Source organism: Drosophila montana, unplaced genomic scaffold, assembly GCF_035044405.1.
Source record: "Drosophila montana isolate Dmon_TW-CO22-7 unplaced genomic scaffold, ASM3504440v1 contig_3257_1, whole genome shotgun sequence".
In the NCBI taxonomy this organism is placed as follows: Eukaryota; Metazoa; Arthropoda; class Insecta; order Diptera; family Drosophilidae; genus Drosophila; species Drosophila montana.
In genome coordinates this window covers 278,462-299,533 of record NW_026998140.1, presented here as the reverse complement: position 1 = coordinate 299,533, position 21,072 = coordinate 278,462, and the positions used below count along the sequence as shown (strand labels likewise).

Sequence of the window (21,072 nt, the reverse complement as noted above, 5' to 3'; positions counted from 1 at the left end):
CATGTGCAAATGTTTGTATGGCTGATTCCCTGAGACCCTAACTTGTGACTTTTAATACCAGTTTCACAAGTTTTGATCTCCGGTATTGGACGCAAACTTGCTGATGTTAGTAACAAAAAATAAAAAACAACAAAGAACTACGAACATTCCGAACTGTTGGCAATTCCATTAAGGGTTGGTAAATAATTGAGAAAATATCTATCAAGGAATTTCACAAAAAAATTGCTTTTATTCATATTCGAAAGTTTGTTTAGCTCCAAGAAAAGATGAAAGATGTAAATGGAATGGATAATTCAGGATTATATGATCTGTTATTATGTTCCGCAATTGGAAAAATATTACTGTGAGTATAACTATTCTTTAATCTCCAAACTTAAGTTCAATTTACGATTCTCAGCGAACAGCAAAAGATTAATTAATATGTATATTTTTATGTATTCGAATTACAGATCAGATTGTAGAAAATATATCTATTATAAAAATCTATGTTGGCTCTTGCTTTGTCAGAGAAGAGAAGTCCACATTATCAATCAATTTCATCAATTTCAGATTACGGCACCTTAGAGATTTTTGACAGTTCATAATAATTAAGGTTTTTATATCCTTGCATTTTTGTATCCTTGTTGAGGGTAGTATAAATTTGTCATAGACTGTGTAACGTGTAGAAGCAGACATTTCCAATCCCATAAAGTATATATATTCTATATTAGCATCAACATATGAGTTGATAAATATATAGATTTGTTCGTATCATCCATATCTCGGAATCGGACGGATCAGAGCACTATATCCATAGCTGCGATAGCGATACGTCGCAAATGAAGTTCTTTCATGGAAAGCTTTTTTGTGTATCAAGATATCTCGATCAAACTCAACAGTTTCCCTATGCTTCTCATATTTATTTATCAAAATCTTATAAACATCGGATCAATATATCGTTGATTTCAATGTATCGAAATGTAGGCTCTTGTATTAAAAAACTTAATCAAGATAAGCTCGGGATTAATTAGATTATTAAACCATGCTGCTTTCAAATGAGCCAAATCTTATTAATATTGGATTACTTTATTATCTATTGGAAGAATCGGTCGAACAACGAGTTTTTGTATGGAAAAATATTCTGTTTTCCAAGTTATTTTCATCGAACTCAGCATTAACGAGCTTCACTTTGCTCGCATATCTACAAAAGGTAAATACTTAAAAGGGTATTAGATCTACTTTATCGTTCATTATAGGTCTTTATAGTTTTTGATAGCATTTATAAACCAATGCAGGAGTCTTCCTTTGGAAGACATAAGGAATATTCTGTATCTTAGGACCTCTTTCACCTTGCATAGAGCGATCTAATCTCACACAGAACTATTCACCTCCGCATCCATAAAGTATGTACATATATATTCTTGATCAGTATCAGTAATCGAGTCACTGTCGGTTTCTATGCAAAGCAGCCTCTCAGTTTTAAAGCGTCAAGCAACGATAAAAGTATTCTAGCCTAATGTTTATATCAAGGTATTCGATTGGGTTTCCTATTCTGTTGCAAAATCACCTAAGTATATAATAATCCCAATAATAATCATTCTTATATTCTAGCTACAACTGATGCTACTTGCGCTTTCAGCCAAAAAAAAAAAACAAAACTCATTCAATTGACTTATTAACAAACATTTATTTTAAACCCATAACTGAGTTATCTATTATCTGTTATCTGTTATCTGATACCATGCACAACAGGGATTACAATAAAGCTTATGCAAAAGCTACGTTTATAATTAAAAATTATAGTTGTGTGTGTCTATGAAAGTTGATGTGAGCTGAACAATTGCATTGCTTTTGAGAAAATAATTAATAATAGTAAATAAGGAAGCAGCTGCTTCCTGCTTCACTGATGCGTGCACTTGTTGTCCTTCAGTTTCTTTTTACGATCTTCACTTGAATTCGATCGGCGCGTACCCTGAATTGGCATATAAGGCGGCGTGGGGCTGGCGCTTTGATCTACACAGTAAAATATATTAATAAATAAAGCAATTGTTTTTAGTGAGGCGTTTAAATACATATATACCAAAGTTGCCGGACTTGGAGTACTTCAGATGCGGCCCGACATCGTGGCCACTGGACAGCGTGCTGTCATGGGAGCCCGCCTCCGAGCCAAAGTGCTCCGAACTGCAAAAGAGAGGAGTTTTAAAGGACAACTTTGAATGGAGTTAATAATTCAAGTGCTCACCGCGTCATGGAATTATGCTGCACGGACTCCGCGGCCAGGTGCAGCGAGATGGGCCGCTGAGCGCCGTGTCCGCCCGGCCGACAGCTGTCCACGGGCAGCGTATAGATGTCATCCTCGCCGCGTGTCAGACTGCTGGCCGCAGCCGCCGCCTGTCGCTGTTGCCGCTGCATCGATCCGCCGTGCGAGGAGCCGCTGTCCCGCCCGAGACTGCCGTTAGTCAGGGTGCCATTGGGCTGGCGCTGCTCGCGACTGCTGTTGAGCACATCTATGGGATTCGAATAGGCCTCCACATCGATATCGTCTGGCGCTTGTGCGACGGACAGGCAGTCCTGTGGCAGCGCCAGCAGCGGCCCGCAATGCGAGCCGTTCGTGCCGCAGAGCAGGCTATTTACCCCGTTGCCAGCTGCGCCGCCAGCTCCTGCTTCCTTCTGCTGCGATTTGCGCAGGCGCGCCTTCTCCTTGGCGCGCTTCATTTTGGCTTTCTCCTGCGAACGGATTCAAATATGATTAATGAACAAATAAACATGAAATTAAATTTGGGTGCTATAATACGAAAAATTGTAATTAAATTTATAATAATTTATCTAGCTATAAGCTTATTATATAGTGAGAGATGAATATGTTAACTAACTAAGATATTGTTAAAAACTAGTTGAACTCTTATATATATATATATATATGCTTTATACCATATACTATAGATATACTAAATATATGTACTATGGAATATTTGGAATTAATTATACTTTTATATACCAATTATATAATAATAGAAGTATTTTATATGAAGGCATATATGTTTGTGTGTGTGTATGTATGTGTGTGTGTGTGGGCGTGTTAGTGTGTTAGTGTATGCATGTATGTTTGTTTTCTAATACCAACTTATTTGTCGCTGTGCTGCAAATTTAAATAAACCGAATTTCTGCAAAGTGCTCTCCTCCTCGATTCTCAAGAATTCAAGTAGGCTCTGCTGTTAACATGCTAAGCTAGCCTTTTTTTTGGTTTTATTTTTTGGTGTTTTTTTGGAGTTTTTTTTTTGTGTTTGTTTTTGGTGTTTGCTTTTTATGCATATTTATATGTACGTGCATATATACACTTAAATGTATGTATGTATGTATGTATGTATGTATGTATGTATGTAAGTAAGTATGTAAGTATGTAAGTATGTAAGTATGTATGTATGTATGTATGTATGGTATGTATGGTATGTATGGTATGTATGGTATGTATGTATGTATGTATGTATGTATGTATGTATGTATGTATGTATGTATGTATGTATGTATGTATATATGTATGTATGTATATATGTATGTATGTATGTATGTATGTATGTATGTATGTATGTATGTATGTATGTATGTATGTATGTATGTATGCATGTATGTATGCATGCATGCATCCATGTATGCATGCATGCATATATACAAACATGAATACATGTATATGCAGACATGTACACAAACATATGTATGTGTATGCATGCATGTGTACATGTGTAGGTGTGTACATATGTATGTATGTTTGCATATATGTACGTTTGTATGTGTGGCTGTATGTAGGTATGCGGGCATGCATTCATACATGTACGCATGCATGCATGTTTGCATATATATAAAGAAAACATGCATGCATGCAGGTATGTACAAACAGGCCATTCCAGACATGTGGGTGTAATTTCTCGAAATCCCGTCTTAACGAGCACCTTCATCACATAAGGTAATTACACTTAAAATTTTCTAGCTCTTACACGGCCTGAGCGTTGATAACCAATCAGTCAGTCAGTCAGTCAGTCAGCCAGTCACGACAAACAGTTTTATATACCTCAAATATCCTAAATAGACAGTGGTCGAAATTTCCCACCCCCAAAAATCGGTCAAAGCTCAACCGATTTTCATAAGGTTTGACTCTTTGCTCATGGTTTTGCCTCTAGATCAATTTGGCATCTAAATCTGGCAACATTTTTCTTGGTCAAAATTCATGTGAAAATGGTTGCCTTAAATATCCTATATAGACATAGTCGAAATTTCTCACTCCCATAAATAAGTCACTTCTCATCCGATTTTCAATTTAAATGGAATGATGAGTTTATATTTCGTTTTAGTGGAAACCTAGAAAATGTGTGAATTCTAGCTCTTATAAGTTCCAAATTGGCCAAAGAAGTCTCATCTAAAAATCGATATTTATCGATTAAGTTCAATAGTTTCAGGGTAAGAAAACTAGCTTTGACTGACATGATCAGCTGCTGCTAGCATCATCAGGCGACATATCTTATCTTATCTAGGCAGAGATAAATCTGATTTTTATTACCTTAGCTGCAGAAATTTTTTGTTTCCTTAATTTGAATATATTTTTTCCGTACTACGAATTAAGTTGGCAGATCATAAAGGATATTAAATTATGTCAGTTTAAGAAACATTTTTACGGTTAACCTTTTTTACTCATCGCCAAAAAATACTTAATTTATTTAATTAAGGTAACTTACGCGCTCCTGCAGCATCTTGGCCAGTTCCTTGTCCTGCGCCTCGATGGCCAGCATGCGATCGCGTATCTCCTGCCGCACGCTATCCTTGCTCTCGATCGCCTGCAGGCGACGCGCCAGCAGCTGCAATTAACGAAAGGACATGAATGACATGGGGCATGTTTAGGCAATATTCCAACTGCACCTCATCCTTCTGCTCCTGCTTGAGCTTCTTGCTCAGCTCGTGCAGCTCCTCGGGCGGCAGTCCAATCTCGCGCAGACTGGCATAATCGCAGGGATCCACGTAGAGCTCAATGTCGTCGGCGTGCTGCTGCATGTGCCGCTCGGCGGCCTTCGCATTGCCCAGCGCAAAGTTGCCCACCATTTGATCGTACTTCTCTGGCGATAATTTCTGAAATTTGGGTTCGGTACGCAGTAAGTTCTCGTGTGAGGCTGAACGCTGAGGCGGCATCACAGCATCGGCAACAGTTGCTGCTGCTGCTGCGCGTATGCTGTCAGCAACATCGGCATAATCCACCAGCTCAGCGCCGTCAGCTGCGCAATCATGATTGATGTGTGTAGGTGTCGTGTGCTGGGATGTGATGGTGCTGTGCAATGTGGATGGAGCTGCTGGTGCTTGGCGACGTGCTGATTGATGTGCGTGTTGCTGGCGTGCCGTAGTTGTTGCTGTTGATGTTGCTGTTATTGCTGTTGTTGCCGCGTGCTCAGCATCACTCACCAACAGCAGCTGATTGTGTGGTGCATGTGTGTTGTGTAGTCTAGTGGGTGTTGCTGCTGCTGTTGCTGGCATATCAACAATATTTGGTATAAGCGAGAGTCCTACATAGTTGTCTGTTTGTGAAAAGTGTTGCTGACTGACAAATCTAGCTTGCTGTGAGGTGCTGGGCTCAAGGCTGCCATTCGATTCGTGCTGCAGTTGCAGCTGTTGCTGGCGTATACTTGCTTTGGCTGGTCGCGGCGGCGGGCGGCTCTTGTCCCGCGTTGCTGGCGGCGGCACGGGCGGCAGATTCACATAGATTTCCTGCAATGCAGAGAGAGATTTTAAATTCTATATTCATAAGAGCCAAAATATTACAGCAGCAAAGTCATTGTAATACCCTATACCAGGAGAACACAGCCTGAACATTTATGCAGCCTGCGAGGCTTTGGAGCTTGTGCGTCGAACTAGCAAGCGTGAGGTCGCCGGTTCAACTACAGTAGACTGCAATTGGCTGAAACTACGCCAGATAACTTACTGTTATAATGCTTAAACATACATAATGGCTCGAGGTCCGGGATATTAATTCAAGGCAAAAAAGAAACACAATTTTGTTTAAATTTGTAAACATATAGGATTTGTACACATATATAGATATCCTTATCCCCAGGGAACATATATTCCAGATTGGATTTAACTGAATAAACGCGACAATTCCTAAGTTCATTCTACCTAACAATAATTGTCAGTTATTCGATTTGAACCAATGCCTCGGTCTTAGGTTCAGTTTGTAAGCCTAGTTTTCTATATTCTAGATTCATAAGTTTATGGTTCTTATCTAGATTCATCTTTCTTCATGTGTAGAGAGAAAATAATTATTTTCTAATTACTTGGTTCAGATTTGGATTAATCAACTAATTCTAAAAAGTGAAGTTTCTGGTTCAATTTAGTATGGCTCATAACCTTTTTACAGTCTTGTTTATCATACGCTTTGCAATCTAAGTAACCCCATACGACTGGAAGAGTTTCCCAAATAGCTTTCATGCATCGCATCTATCTAATATTCCATTTAATTCTCAATTTTCCAGATTTCCTTCCTAATCTCTGTGAACGCACCTGCATTTTCTGTGCTATTAGCTCGCTTTGCTGCAGCTCCTTTTGCTGCTGTTCCTGCAGATCGCGTTCCAGCTTGTCGGCAATTTCTTTGGCAATGCATTTGTCGTGCTCCTCCCTGCCAGAAAAAAAGAGAAATTAAAAAAATATGGAAAAAAAAATGTGCATTAAATATTTACTGTTCGGTGAGGCGTCTTCTGTAGGCCTCCACCTGACGCTGGGCCTGTTCCGTTTCCTTGATTTGTTCATGCAGAGCCGTGGGGAAATCTTCGCGCACCACCGCGTTCCTATAGCGATTGCCCTTATAAAAGTCGTTAACTGACGAGAGACAGAGGGAGAGAGAGAGAGAGAGAGAGAGAGAATAGAAAGAATTAAAATGCAATCTAATGATATGAAAGGCCAAAGCACTTACTCTCCTGGGACTGCAGCTTGTAGGCCAGGGCGCCGTCCTCACGCACGAGCCATTCCTTGCAAACTGAAACGGGAGAAAGAAAGGGGAGAGCGGTTAAAAGAGGAGATGCTTAAGTTATTAAGGCTCGCTCTAATCACATTTTGATGGCTTGGCCATAAAGTGGCAGCTCCCAAGCTTGATTATATGTCATAAAAACTGAGTAAGAGTGTTCAAGTGGAGAGTGTTCGACTATGAGGTACCCTGTAACCAACACAAACTATTGTAACAAGCATTCCTGTTTGATTCATGCATAAAAGAACAAATAAGCATGATGTGCTTTCTCTACCCTCAGCCTTATAGTTTAGGAAATTAAACCTTGAACTTCTTTTAGCAGCTTCTTCCCCTAGCTTCGCGTTATAGTAAAAGCATTCCCTAATAACTTTGAAGCTTTTAGTCCGATTTTTATACAATTTTCAGATCTTTCTTTTGGCATGAAAAAATTTAATACACAGCATAGAGCAAATACACCACAAATCACATGTCAGTTGAGCTTACAACCAATTGATCGATATTTATCGATTTCAGCGAAATGGCAAGAGTTATCGAGAGTTTGCAACATGAGGTGGTTATCGACTTCTGGGAAATATTAAAAATATCAACAAAAAAAAAATCGGTTGTTATCGATTTTAGAGATAATTGATAACTTGCAACATGTGGCTGTTATCGATTCTGTTGAATGGAATAACTATCGATATATTGCAACATGAGGATGATGATGACGTTATCGATTTCAGGTAAAAGAAAAATATCGATAATTTGACACATTAGACTTTACAGCTAAGGCTCAATATATCGATAATTTGAAACATGAGGTTTTTGTCGACCTTATTGATTTACGTGAAATGGGAAAAACTATCCCATATTAAAAACATAAAATGTAACTAGCTTTTATAGCATATAAAAAAAACTTGTCTTGACTCAACCGGGATTTTATTCAATAGTCTTTTCCACAGTCAATATGCCCAAGTTTAATTGTTACAGGGTATAGCAAATGAATACTTTTATATATATATATATATATATTAAACGACAACTGATATTAAATGCATGCCCCCAATCACTGACCCTATCAAATTACCCAAACCGAATCGGAATCTAATGAAGCACCGCAAGAGCATATTATAATCTCGTAAGAGACGAAACAGTAATAAAAACCCGATGAGTCACGTCTTCAGATTGGAGTAGCTAAGGGCAGGTAGGCGGGGGGGAGAGCGGCGTGGCAGGGAGCAGGGGAAGGGAGAAGCAGCAGCAGCAGCTTAAACAAAGGCATTCCATTGAAGATGCACATGCTCGACGCATTTCACGGAAATGCAGCTGATGCAGCTCCAGATACGCTGGAGTGGGTCTAAAAGGCAAGGGGTGGAGGGGGGAGAGGAAAGGGGGCGGTGCTTGTAACTGCAGCGGATGTCAGCTTTTGATCGATTTGATGGGGCACTAAGATCTTTGATAAGCGAAAGCGTGGCACACAAATACAAAAAAAACGTACTTTTAATTATGTGTGTGTGTAGAGAATTTTTGTTGATTGTCAGATTATGTGTAAGCAGCAGCTGTTGTTGTTGTTGTTGTTGTTGTAGATGTTGTTGTCTGTGTCTGTGTTTATGCCTCGCTGTCATTTATCATTAGTCGCGTTGTAGCTGGTAATTGGTTGCCTTTGGGGCAAGCTCCATAGACTAGAAAATTGTGAACTGTTTGCTGCGGTCTTTTAAAATGGAAAGTGCCAAACGAGAGTGGCGGCAAAACTCAAGTGTTTACACTTAAAAAAAATATTGTTAACTAAGTTACTTTAGTTAAACGCAAAGCAATGAAACATTTTAATCATTTTAGACTATTTTCTTGCTTTTTAAAAGTTGTCTAAAATGTAGAAAAAACTATCGTAAAATTTACATTTTTGCCTGTCTTCAATTTTGGCAGATTTTTCGTAAAGTTTTTCCCTAACATATTCTTTAAACTTTCAAGGCGCCTTTGACTCAGATTATACTATGTCCATAATCTAGCATTATTTTGGGTCCGGATCTTTGTTTGCCTAAGTGACCCTTAGACAACCAAGCACTCTTATACCCTTATAGAAGGTGTTATAATTTTGTCATGAAATGTGTAACGCATAGAAGAAGACATCTTCGACCCCATAAAGTATATACATATATTCTAGATCAGCATCAACAGCCGAGTTGAGAGAGTTATAGATTTGTCCGTCCGTCCGTATCGTCCACATCTCGGCAGCGGACGGATCGAAACACTATATCATATATCTGCCATAGAACGATCGGACGTAAATTAGGTTTTTGTATAAGAAACTTTTTTGTATTTCATAATATCTTGTAATAACCCGGGATTAAACTATTTAAATCTTATCAATATCGCAATATTATACTTCAAGAAATGATTTTTTGTATGGGAAACTAATCCAATGTTTTCCAAGACATTTTCATTCAACTCAGTATTTACGAGCTACACTATGCTCAAATATCTACAAAAGGAAAATCTCTAAAAGGATATAAAATCTTACCTTACCTTCTCATTTTTGGTTTATTGTCTCCAGAAAACTAGTCTAGTTTATCTATCTACAGTTTGATAAGCATTCATTTCTGTTCTCTGAAAACTTTTCAACTAGTTTTCAAAGTCTTTTATCTAGCTATCTAGAGGAATGCCCCCCTATCAATCTGTGCGCGTGTATATGTAATTATATGTGACAGCTATTCATTACTTCTTTTGAAAATGATTCCAGTATCCGAGAGTCGTACATTTCTCTCATTAATTTTAAACAATTTTGACATTTCTTTTAGGTTTTTCTCTTATCTAGACACACGCACACTCAGACACACTTGAAGGCGGTCGCGTTAATTTAAAGGTTCTTTGACTTTAAACTGTCAGCCGGCAATTAGCTGAACTCTGACCCGTAGCCGCGCTTAGAATTAGTTTTGCCCCCAGCTGAATTATGTGGCCTGACAAACTGTCGTCTGCAGTTGCAGTTGCTGCGGTTGCTGCTGCTGCTTAATTAACTGCAATTTGCGGAAGTGCAAGTGCCACACAATTGGGGGCGCCTCCTCCCCTTTGCCACGCCCCGCCGCAAGCAGCAACAAAAAAAATAAAAAGAAAATACTTGCAGCCATAATCAATTTAGCGGCTTGCCTCAGCATTTGATTTCTCACTGAGTGCACTTAGTGTGCAACGCTCTACACCAATGTATCTGTATCTGTATCTGTATCTGTATCCGTAAATGTATCTGTGTGTATCTGCTGCTGTGCATAAGTATCTTTTTGCCCAGTTGTTGCCCCACTCGATATACGGTTCGGCGTGATTTGCTCAGGTTGGGGCCCGGACTCGTCTTACACATTTGCGCCGACTTCAGCGTATTCGCATTGCCCCCTCTCCCCCTCTCTATCCACCCCTCCCCCTGCTTGTTCTCCAGCCATCGGCATGTGTTTATTGTGCTTTCAGCATACATATTACTTACAAAGTCTCTTGTGTTGTTCTTTCGTTTGCGCTTTGCGTTTTGCTTTCGCTCTTTTATAATGCCCCGCAGAAGCTCAGCTTTGTGCACCCTGTTCGACAATCGCTTGCCATGGGGTATACTAGTTACGTAGTGCGTTTGTAACAGGCTAGCAAAGAAGCTAAGTTGTGCTTGGAATAGCTTAGTAGTCATAATTATTATAGTAGAGAATTTAACAGGCAAATTTATGAATTATTTTGTTGTTCAAATCATTCGGAGCCTTTCATTTTAAATAATAATAAAGTAAATTCCACAAAAATGTATGAAAATTAAAAAAAAAAAATTGGAACATGCAATTTGTAAATAATAAACTAAGAATATATTATTTCATAATTTTCTTCCAATATTAATTTTTTTTTATATTTTGAAACATTCATCCTTATCCTTATATTTAATAGTATTATGTTTGAGCAACATTTTTTTATATTTTCATATATATTTTATTGTTGTTTTCTTTTAAACTTGTTTTCTCTCATATTTTTGCCATTTTTATTTAGGTTTCCGATAAATGTAGAATTTTCTTAAATTGCTTTCAAACAGGCTTTTTTACGCTTCATGTTAGTTTATTTCATATTTTACAGGACCTCAAAATGTTAATATGAAAACTCTTTTACCTTTTTATCATTTTGCAATTTAACTTTATTCAGACATTATATATTTCTCTTTATTTCTCCTTCTTTTTATTATTAGTTGATCTATATATAATTAATACACATAACATAAATAATTTGTGATATCAAATTTTTTTAGACAAAATTTATTTATAGTTTACCTAAGAAACCTTTTCATTTTTCAAGCATAATTGAATTGGAATTGAAATAATTTATTTTCCGGTGTTTATTCGACTTGTTGTCAATTTGATGATATTTTCAAATTTTTATAGGGTAACCCATAGTTGTGCATGCTTATGGCTAGAACACTTGCTGGTTATTATGCACAACGGGCAGCACATGAAAATGGTAAAAATAAGTTAAACTTTGCCTTTGGACTGGTCAGCTGAAATGTTGAAATCAACTTACAGTACTTTTTCACGCTGGCCGTTAAATAAATATTCAATTTTTTTTGTGTTTTCTCGTTTTTGTTTTATTTCAAGAGTCACAGGAAATGGGCTGGGCAGTTAAAAAATGAAAATAAAAAATATGGCAAATATGTCTAGGTGCATTGTTTTTGTGCGCCTCGAAAATTTGCAGCTGTTTGTCTCCGAACGACCAAAAATGCATTTGTCACAAGAAGTTTGAAATTCTTTGCATTTCCTGTAGAGGTACACGTACACAAACACACACACACCCACACACACTCACACACACATAAAAAAACTGATTGATAAGGTAATAAGTCCATAAAAAATGATAATGACAGCTGATTTATTGAGCTGCTTTTGGCGTCTCGTTTGTCGTTGGGGTGCATTGAAAATATTTGTTGTGAAATAAATATTTACCTTGCCCCGGAACGGGTTTCTTTTTGCGCCAAATAACAGTTAGCCCGAGCAACAACAACAAAAACTGACACCTATTCTACACACACAGCTGTGTGTGTGTGTGTGTGTGTGTGTGTTGCATGTGGCTGCAATGTGGGTCGCCGTCCGTTTATTGAGTTGGCCAAAAAATAAAAAGCGCTCTTGGAACGGGTTAGTAAGTCACCAGAATACGAGTCTCCGGCTCGTGCGTCACGCGGCGTTCTCTGAAATTCCAACAGCGAAAAACACTTTTTTTCCTCTTTATTCTTTTATTTTTTGTTTTTTTTTTTTTTTTGGCACAGTCACAGCTGATCTTGAAATGATGTTGGCTTAGATCGCAGTGTGTTAATCTTTGCTGCTTACAAGGCGGAAATTTGAACAATGAGCTGCTTTACAAAGAATTCTGAAAACTCATTTTACGTTCACAAGATAGTGTCTTGCGATCATGTAAATATATATTATATAAATATAAATTATACCTGTTTAAGACAGTTTCGAATCTCATTTTTAAACCCTTTTTAAAGCTTTTGATACTCAGTTTGAAACCTTATTTAAGACACTTTCGATACTCAGTTCGAATCCTTATTTAAGACACTTTCGATACTCATTTTTAATACATATTTAAACACTTTCGATACTCATTTTCGATACATATTTAAAACTCATTCGATACTCAGTTCGAAACTTTACCTAAAACACTTTCGATACTTAGCTCGAAACCTTACTTAAAACACATTCGATACTTATTTAGAACACTTTCGATACTCAGTTCGAAACCTTACTTAAAACACTTTCGATACTCATTTTCGATACTTATTTAGAACACTTTCGATACCCAGTTCGAAACCTTATTTAAGACACTTTCGATACTCAGTTCGAAACCTTACTTAAAACACTTTCGATACTCATTTTTAATACATATTTAAACACTTTCAATACTCATTTTCGATACATATTTAAAACTCATTCGATACTCAGTTCGAAACTTTACCTAAAACACTTTCGATACTTAGCTCGAAACCTTACTTAAAACACATTCGATACTTATTTAAAACACTTTCGATACTCAGTTCGAAACCTTATTTAAAATACTTTCGATATTCATTTTCGATACTTATTAAAAACACTTTCGATACTCAGTTCGAAACCTTACTTAAAACACTTTCGATACTCATTTTCGATACTTATTTAGAACACTTTCGATACCCAGTTCGAATCCTTACTTAAAACACTTTCGATATATATATACTTTTTTTATATACTTTTTTTAAATAATTTCGATACCCATTTAAAATCGTTTAATTCAATTAAATTCAAGATTTTCAATAGCTTTTCTTTATCACAAAATCTTTTAGCAGGTGAAAGGCAAATATTTCGAGAAATATCGAACAACTTGTATTTAACATTCGAATGCCGAATTAGTTATTTAATAAATGACCAAAAAGTCAATTCGCTTAAAAATCGCTTTAGTTTTTACCAAGTTAAGACAGTTGTTTATTTATAATGATTTTTTTTTTAAATTCCAATTAAATTAATTTTGCATTTTGTTAAAAATTAAAAATGCCTCTTACATCTTCTTTGTCAACAGTTTTATGTTTATTCGTAAGCCCAAAATTGTTTAAAAACAAAATTTACAGATTTAGGATTTAAGTAAAAATATTTCTCAAAATATGTAAAAATATAATTATCAGTATTTGTTTTAAATAAAGATTGTTTATATTTATGTGCTGAAGATTAGAAAAAATAATTCAAGCTTAAATTAAAAAATACTTGTAGACTATAAACCCAAAAAGAAAACTCTTCCAAAAATCGTTGCAGTTTTCTCAATATTAACCTTAAGCTTAAATTAAAACAAAATATTTATGAACTAGAAACTCAAGAAGGGAAACAAATAGCTTGTTTTAATAACTTTCAACCTCAAGTAAATGAAACTAGGAGTTAAATAATGACCAAAAAACCAATTCCCCTTCAAATCAGTTAAAGAGTATTCCAGGTATTCCATGTTATTCAAGAATCTATTCCATTTTGTTTTGGGGGAAATTAAAAGAGCTCAACCTGCTGTTTTTTTGCTTAAATGCATTTAACAGCCGCACCTTCAATAGAAACAATTTGTGGAAAGAGCTCAATTAACCTTCGAAGTGGATTCAATTTCAATTTCAAATTCATTTTCAGTTCGCAGCATTTCACAAATGGCACTTTTACGTTGTGGGGCTTCCCTCAATGATTTTTCCCACCCACCTTTCGCCCCCTCTCTCTCTCCCTCTCTCCCTCTCTCTCTCTCACTCTCTGTCTCTCTCACGCTCTCTCTATCGGTCTCTTTCAGTGGAAGCAAGTTCATATTGTGGTCTATGCATGAATGGTTCGGTCTGTGGATCGCGTGAAGAGTTACACAACGAAATGGGATATGTAAAATTCGATAGAAAAACCTGAACAAAATTTATGCATATGCAAGACATATGAAAAACTATGGTAAAGAGCGGAAAACCGATTTGGAAAGTCGAAGGAAAAATGTTTATGAGAGCGCAGCAGCAGCAGCAGCAGCAGCAAAAGCAGGAAAAATGCTGTCGACGCTGTTGCATTGATTAGCGGCTGAAAGTGGAAAAACCTGACTCAAGGTTGTTGAACATGCCACTGGCAAGAGGGGCGCGGAAACCGAGAGGGGGAGGGGGGGGGGGCGGGGCAGCTAGAGAGACGCTTGCCACAAACAGAAACCCAAACAAAAATGTGGCTGCAACGGCGACGCCGACGCGACGTTGACTATTTGAATGTTGCAGCTGATGGATACACACAGAAACGAGCTGAAGATGCAGCCAGAATACACACACATGTGTGTATATACGTGTGTGTGTGTGTGTATTGTGTTACCAAACATTGACCCTAGCCATGGCCGGAGTTGTTGATAAGAAGCTGCCGCTGCTGTGGCAAGAATTTAGCTCATTATGAGGCGCAACAAAAAAAAAAAGGAAAACAATTTGAATGAGCTGCCGGTTAAACGGGTTGCAGTTGCACTGACTGATTGATTGATTGATAGATCTGAGCACCCAAACTAAAAGCGAATCGCCAATAATTATGCTGGCTTTTCAAATTAGCGTAATTTCAGTTTTTATGGCAGCTCTCATCTGCAGAAGCCTTCAACTTTCTCCTAAATTGAGGCAAAATCATGCATTTTTCCCAATTTGCAAAAAAGAAAGAAGCATACGCCAATTTAATGTCTCGAGTTAAGAGCAAAGCTGCTCAAAACGTGCAACTAGTTTAATGTGGAGATTTTCTGCTTTAGAAGCATGTCCATAACTTGTTCTAAACTAATAATTTAGTTAATTGTAGCAAGACATTTTCTATATTTCAGTAAAGTTTCAATCATTTGTTGACTTGTGTTACTTTTGCTCAGTAAAAACAAGCAGAAACTTTTCTTAATGCAGTCCCGAAGATAAACAAATAAATAAATAAATAAATTAATTAATAAATAGCCTCTAAATCCTTCAACAAACGTTTCTTTAATAACTTTTAATATGACATACACATTAAAAAAAAAAGTTTACACTTAATTTTGCAAAATTGCCAAAAATTAAACAATTTCATAATTAATAAATTTTAGTTTTAAATGAATTTTTATCCCATTGAGAAAAGAAAAGTTTTTAAAACTGGAAAAAAGTTTCTTAATTTTTTTGGTCTTTTCATTTGGGTTACAAATATTTTTTTGAGTGTAGCTCTTCGCTGCCACAAAAAGGGTTTTGCTTTTGGAAGCATATCCAGGCTTTAAAACTGGTGAATTTGAATACGATTTATTGCAACAAGTTAGCAAAGTTTTGATTTCAGATAGACTCAAGTTTCAATCGATACGAAAATTCCTATAAGATATAGTATCCCGATTTTGATAAAGCATTGCTGAACCTCTTATTAGCTGAGTTTCTTTAAGTTAACTTGAGAAATAAACAAACTTTTCCCACAAGAATTCAACCTTTGAATTATATAAAGTGCTCCGATTTGTCAAACTTCCATTTTTAGTCGGAGATATTTTTTTCTTCTTCATAACTTAAGACATAAATCTATAATACCCAAGTTCATAAAAATGTGTATCAATTTGAGGCACATTTTAAAGTTTGCCTTAAACCCCTTTTCAAAGCCGCTTTTAGCACAATTTTGTATCTTTCCAGAAAACTCCGATAAATATAATTAATTTCTTATCAAATCTGAAAAGAGCCACAGATCTGACGCTGAATCAATTCAAACAGTTTTACAATCCGGTTTACATAGCCCGCGACTATTTCCTGATCAACTAGTCGAGACGGTTGCAGCGAACGGGTCATAAAAATAGCTTGAAAAGTGAGTAATCGGGTTTAAATTACAGGCTACAATGCGGAAAATTGTAATAGCTTATCCAATAAGTTTTTGTTAAAAGATAATCTTTATGGAATAGTTTACACTGTAATAAAAGAATTTTATTATAAGCAATAAAACAATAAGAGTTTAAAGCAAGCTGTGAGGATTTTATGAAAGGAAGATGAAAACTTTTCGACACAAATTTGAAGATTAAGGAAAAACATGTTAAGAATGTACAAAATATATTTCGGCTGCTTTTGAGAAATGAACTAGTTCATAAGTCCTTAGAATATAGCTTGCAATATGAATTTATATAAAATATTATGAGTTTAGAGCAAGTTGTGAGGGTTTTATGAAAGGAAGATGAAAACTTTTCGACACAACTTACAACCTTTTTTGAGAATGTGTAACAATATTTTGGCTGCTTTTAAGAAATGAACTCGTTCATAAGTACTTAGAATATAGCTTGAGCTGGAGCTATTCAAGCCAAAGGCTTAAAGTTTTTTATATCAAAAGGAATATGTCATCAGTGCAGCCCGAATGGGCACTAAAAAAGTCAACTAACGCCTCACGCAGGCGATCACAGCTCTTAGTATATAGTTCATGTTAACTTTCAGAGCAAATGCTGCGCTCATTTTGGACTGAGACTTTGGATTTACCTTTCAAAAGGGGGGCCCTTTTGAAACCTTTTGTATGCCAAAACAATTATGCAGGCAGCTGGAACTGAAGCTGGGGCTGTGGCTGGAACTGGGACTGGGACTGTGACCATGTCGGGGGGGGTACTTGGGCATTTAGGTGGCATCTCTAAGCTGAAGCCAAGTGGAGACCTCTTTCTGGCACTTGCACATCCTGTCGCCGACAAGTGAATCATTCGTGGCATGCAACAAAAAAAAAAAGAGGAGAAGAAAACAAAATGCCACATAAACTGCTGCAGCAAAGTGAGGCAGCAGCTCCGGCATCTCGTCATGCAACTGTCGACTGTTTCATTCTGCCCTCCCCCCCTCGCAAGCGGCCAGTTTGTCAGCAAGAATAATGCGAAAAAGAGGCCAGCAGTTGAGTGGCAGCCTCGACTGGTTGCAACTCGTAGCTGCGGCTGCCATTGTGGGGGTCTCTTCTTTTGTCTCTGGTTATGCGTGCTTGGGCGCAAATGAAGCGGCTGCCTCAAGAAGTTGCCAGCCAGCGGGCAGAAAGACTCCGACTCAGCTACTGTCAGCTGTTGCCTGCCTGCACGCGCGTCGTATCTTTAAGATACAAAGATACATTTGGAGGGCGGGGGTGGGGCGGTGTATTTGCATGTCGCCGCATTAAATGGAAAGTGCTTGTAGCACCATTTTTTGCACCTAGACTCTGAGTCGATTTTCCCTTTCAGCCCGCGCCCAAATAGTGCGAACTATGAGTAAGCAGACGAGGGCTGCTTTCTATATTGCTAATATCGATAAATATCGATTTGGAGATATGGTTTTTAAGGCATAACTTGAAAACTATAAGAGCTAGTCATGGCAAACTTGGCATGTAGTTTATCATGTAGTCTATACAGATTTTAAATATTCCATTTAATGGATAACTCCCACAACTTTCCCTAGAATTGAAGAAAACACTTATTTTAAAAGGTAGAGCCTTGCGCTTTGGTATATATACACAATTCTACACTATATTTAAGACCTGAAAATTTCAAAAACATCGAACTATAAACTCCCAACTTGTTAAGGGTTCCTTTGGTTCCTTTGCATGCAAAGTGTATTCAGCATCATGGAAAATACTCTGAAAATCAATAAACTAATTGCTGTTTCAACATTAGGTGCACAATGCCAAAGTCAGCCCTCGTGGAAGACGGCATTTGTTTATTTTCAGCTGAAATTTCTGCGTTTTATGTTTTGGAAGTTGATGTTTAATTTGTCCGTCTGGCTGTCTGTCTGTTGTTGTAGTTGTTGCCTGCTGCCTGACTGGCAGCTCATTGTTATTGTTTATCGTTTCATGAAAAACTTTCAAAAACTCAAATTGCACACACACACAGCAGCCCCTCGAGAAAGAAAGTTCGTTGGCTTGGCTCTCAGAGTCTCAAACAATCCGTTTGATTAGCATAACAAAAATGATGACTAAAATCTCTAGAGTTTGCCAACTCTTTGTCACAGATGTCGTAACTTGTTTTTTTTTTCGCCTTATTTTTTAATTGATTAAAGTTTCTGTTGGCGGCGGTTTTTCATATGCCTTCGGGCGCTTTTCATTATTGAGCTCAATTATTAATTTGGTCTGCGATGTGAGGCAACAAATTGTTGGGCCTTTGTTTCTTTTTGGACTTCTCGAATTTATGTAAATATTTTCATTATATAACATGCGATTTTCCCTCGCATAGTTCAACAAACCTGCTCTCTACTAATACGATTAGGTTTTGTTTACTTATGACTCAGGTATTCATAAAACGCGTCCATTTGAGAATATTTGCGTGTGAATCGGAGACCAGGCAATGAGTTCTAGAAACTTATCTGGACGTGGTTTACAATTTAACGCGCTGTGTTGGTCTATTGATTATTATTATTATGCCAGAGGTTTGTCATACTTATATAATATTATAATAAATATCAAATAAATTATATTAGTGGTTTTCCACAGCAGCAAATAATTAGCAATATTTAAAGCGCAAATTACCAACTGCTAATAAAATTAGAGTGCAAAGTAGATGCTCAAGAGTTCTGCTGATTATTCAAGTGCAAATGGACGCGGCGGGAATTTTTTTTCAATTTATCTAAAAATACGTTTTTAGACGTCTATAATCAATGATCTATAATCCATATTTTACAATCCATAATATATAATCTATAATCTCTCATCTATAGAACAACTATAATCTATAAAACATTTTGCCTTCCGATAATGTTAAAGTAAGCCAAGCCTTGATCGTTTTAGATCATCATCATATATAAATTTAGACAAACTTGGTAACTGTCAAAAATTAAACACCTTAGCAGCTTGAGACAGTCCTCTATAGTCGCAGCAAACAAATATATCACAATAACGACACATTCATTTTGCCTTTGTTAACAGGATATAAGAAATCGTTTAGAATTCCCAAACAGTTCAAACTTCAGCTTCGTTAAATGATTTGCGTCAGCTAACACAGATTGCGAATCAGTCAAAGGCATATGACTAAACTCTAATTAGAATACTAGAGACTTTACAAGTGTGAAGAATATGTAATTAATAATATATATATATATTTTATTTTAATGACCAATAGACACCTCAGTTTCAAGGGGTTAGAAAGCAAACCTTTCTAGAATTTACCCAATTATCTTGAATGTGTCAACGTGACCTAAGTGCGTTTATAGCTGCCTTATTATATTCGAAAGTATCTGCCACTTGAAAAGGCTTATTACACCAATTTAACACGACAATTAGAACTGCGACATATCGAGCCGCTTCCTGTACAAAAAAGAGACGCAAAACAACGCAACATTTAAAACTCACCCTAAATTAAATGACATAGTTTCATAGCTTCAGAACAGGTCGAACCCCCATACACTCTCTTCGCCCCCGGCCCTGCCCAAGCCTAATTTTGAAATAATATGCTACCTCTGTTCACTCAGGCAAAGAAACCCAACAAGCTAAAATCTGTAAAGAATCTGTGTTGTAGTTGCGACAGTGTTGGCAAATGCCGCAGTAAAAAAGTAGCTAAATTCGATGCTAAGAAAGCTAAAATATGAAAATAGCTGATATAGCAAATTGGCTTAAATCTGTAAAGAATCTGTGTTGTAGTTGTTGTGACAGTGTTGGCAAATGCCGCTTAAAAACTAGCTAAATGCGATGCTAAAAAAGCTAAAAGAAAGAAATAGCCGTCATAGCTTGCTAGACACAAATTGGCAATAGCAAAAGAAGCTAGATCAGCTAAATATAACAACTGTTGCTTGCTCCTGAAAACCTCAGCATTTAGCTAGAAAATGGCTAAATTGGCTGCACTTACCCTCTGTAACGTGCCCTGATCGAGGCAGTGCGTCCTTTTTGGGCACGGCGGCCGTTGTCGTTGTGAAATTATTCATCTCCCTTTTGTTGTTGTTGTTTTTATTGAGAGGAAGAGAATTAGAGCCAGAAATGCTCTTGCCAAAGTTGTTGTCTTTGTTGTTGTTGTTGCTGCGCTTGAACAGGTGTTTTAATTATGAGCTCAAGGACGCGCCTTGTTGTCGCTTTTGTTGATGTTGTTGTTGTTGTTCGCTCAATTTCAGTTTCAGGTTTCGGTTTGATGCTGCCGCGCCTTCCAGTTGAGCGGCGACGGCGACGGCGGCGGCGTCGCTTTCAATAGATAAACAACAACAAAAACCTGACTTGCTTTACTTTATTTTAGAAATTTTTCACTTAATTGCGTCTCGTTTATGCTGTGTGGCATCCACTTGTGCTTAGTTATGCTGCTTGCAACGCATTTCACTTTCACGCCACGCGATTTATTTATAAAATTCACACCAACTACACAAACACACACACACGAAACACACAAAAACACAACACAAACAGAACGCGCGCGTCTACGGGGCAGCTGCAATTGAAGTGTCTGCTGTCTCGCAGAATGGTCGCAGATTTTGCCGCAAATGCTCAACGCGCCCGCAGCTCATGCAACAGCGAAAGCCGCTCAACGAATGCGGCCATGGCGATGGTTGGCTTGGTGTCTAACATATCGATAGCTCGATAGTTTTCGTGCAACCGAAACTGTTTTGAATATTCAAAATACATAAGTGTAGCAAAAATACTAAAATAATATATGTTTTATACTTTGAATGCGAATTGCATTACTCTTTATTGTCTCAAAAAGTCAGTTAACGAAAAATATCGCATTTTTGCGCTTATTTAGTTCGT

General features: G+C 37.2%; 1 protein-coding gene across 4 annotated transcripts; it reads right to left on the bottom strand.

Annotated features, from left to right (window-relative positions):
- Positions 1 to 1,646: 1,646 nt before the first annotated feature.
- LOC135434031 (mediator of RNA polymerase II transcription subunit 15) lies at positions 1,647 to 20,853 on the bottom strand. 4 transcript variants are annotated; one of them, XM_064690370.1, is made up of 10 exons: positions 20,189 to 20,853; positions 6,926 to 6,988; positions 6,693 to 6,831; positions 6,517 to 6,631; positions 5,422 to 5,724; positions 4,888 to 5,094; positions 4,707 to 4,826; positions 2,222 to 2,706; positions 2,052 to 2,160; positions 1,647 to 1,992 (listed from the first exon to the last, which is right to left on the bottom strand). In XM_064690370.1, the coding sequence occupies exons 1-10, from the start codon at positions 20,262 to 20,264 to the stop codon at positions 1,906 to 1,908; spliced, it is 1,704 nt and encodes a 567-aa protein (XP_064546440.1). In that variant the 5' UTR covers positions 20,265 to 20,853; the 3' UTR covers positions 1,647 to 1,905. The 4 variants fall into 4 exon arrangements, with proteins under 4 accessions (XP_064546440.1, XP_064546439.1, XP_064546441.1 ...); XM_064690369.1 differs by having other exon boundaries at positions 2,060 to 2,160; positions 20,189 to 20,851; XM_064690371.1 differs by having other exon boundaries at positions 2,060 to 2,160; positions 5,527 to 5,724; positions 20,189 to 20,850.
- Positions 20,854 to 21,072: the final 219 nt, after the last annotated feature.

Coding starts and splice junctions, on each gene's coding strand:
- LOC135434031 (XM_064690369.1), bottom strand. CDS start 20,264: ATGAATAATTTCACAACGACAACGGCCGCCGTGCCCAAAAAGGACGCA. Junction 4,827..4,887: donor AGCAGGAGCAGAAGGATGAG/GTGCAGTTGGAA, acceptor CGTTAATTGCAG/CTGCTGGCGCGTCGCCTGCA. Junction 2,161..2,221: donor CAGCATAATTCCATGACGCG/GTGAGCACTTGA, acceptor TCTCTTTTGCAG/TTCGGAGCACTTTGGCTCGG.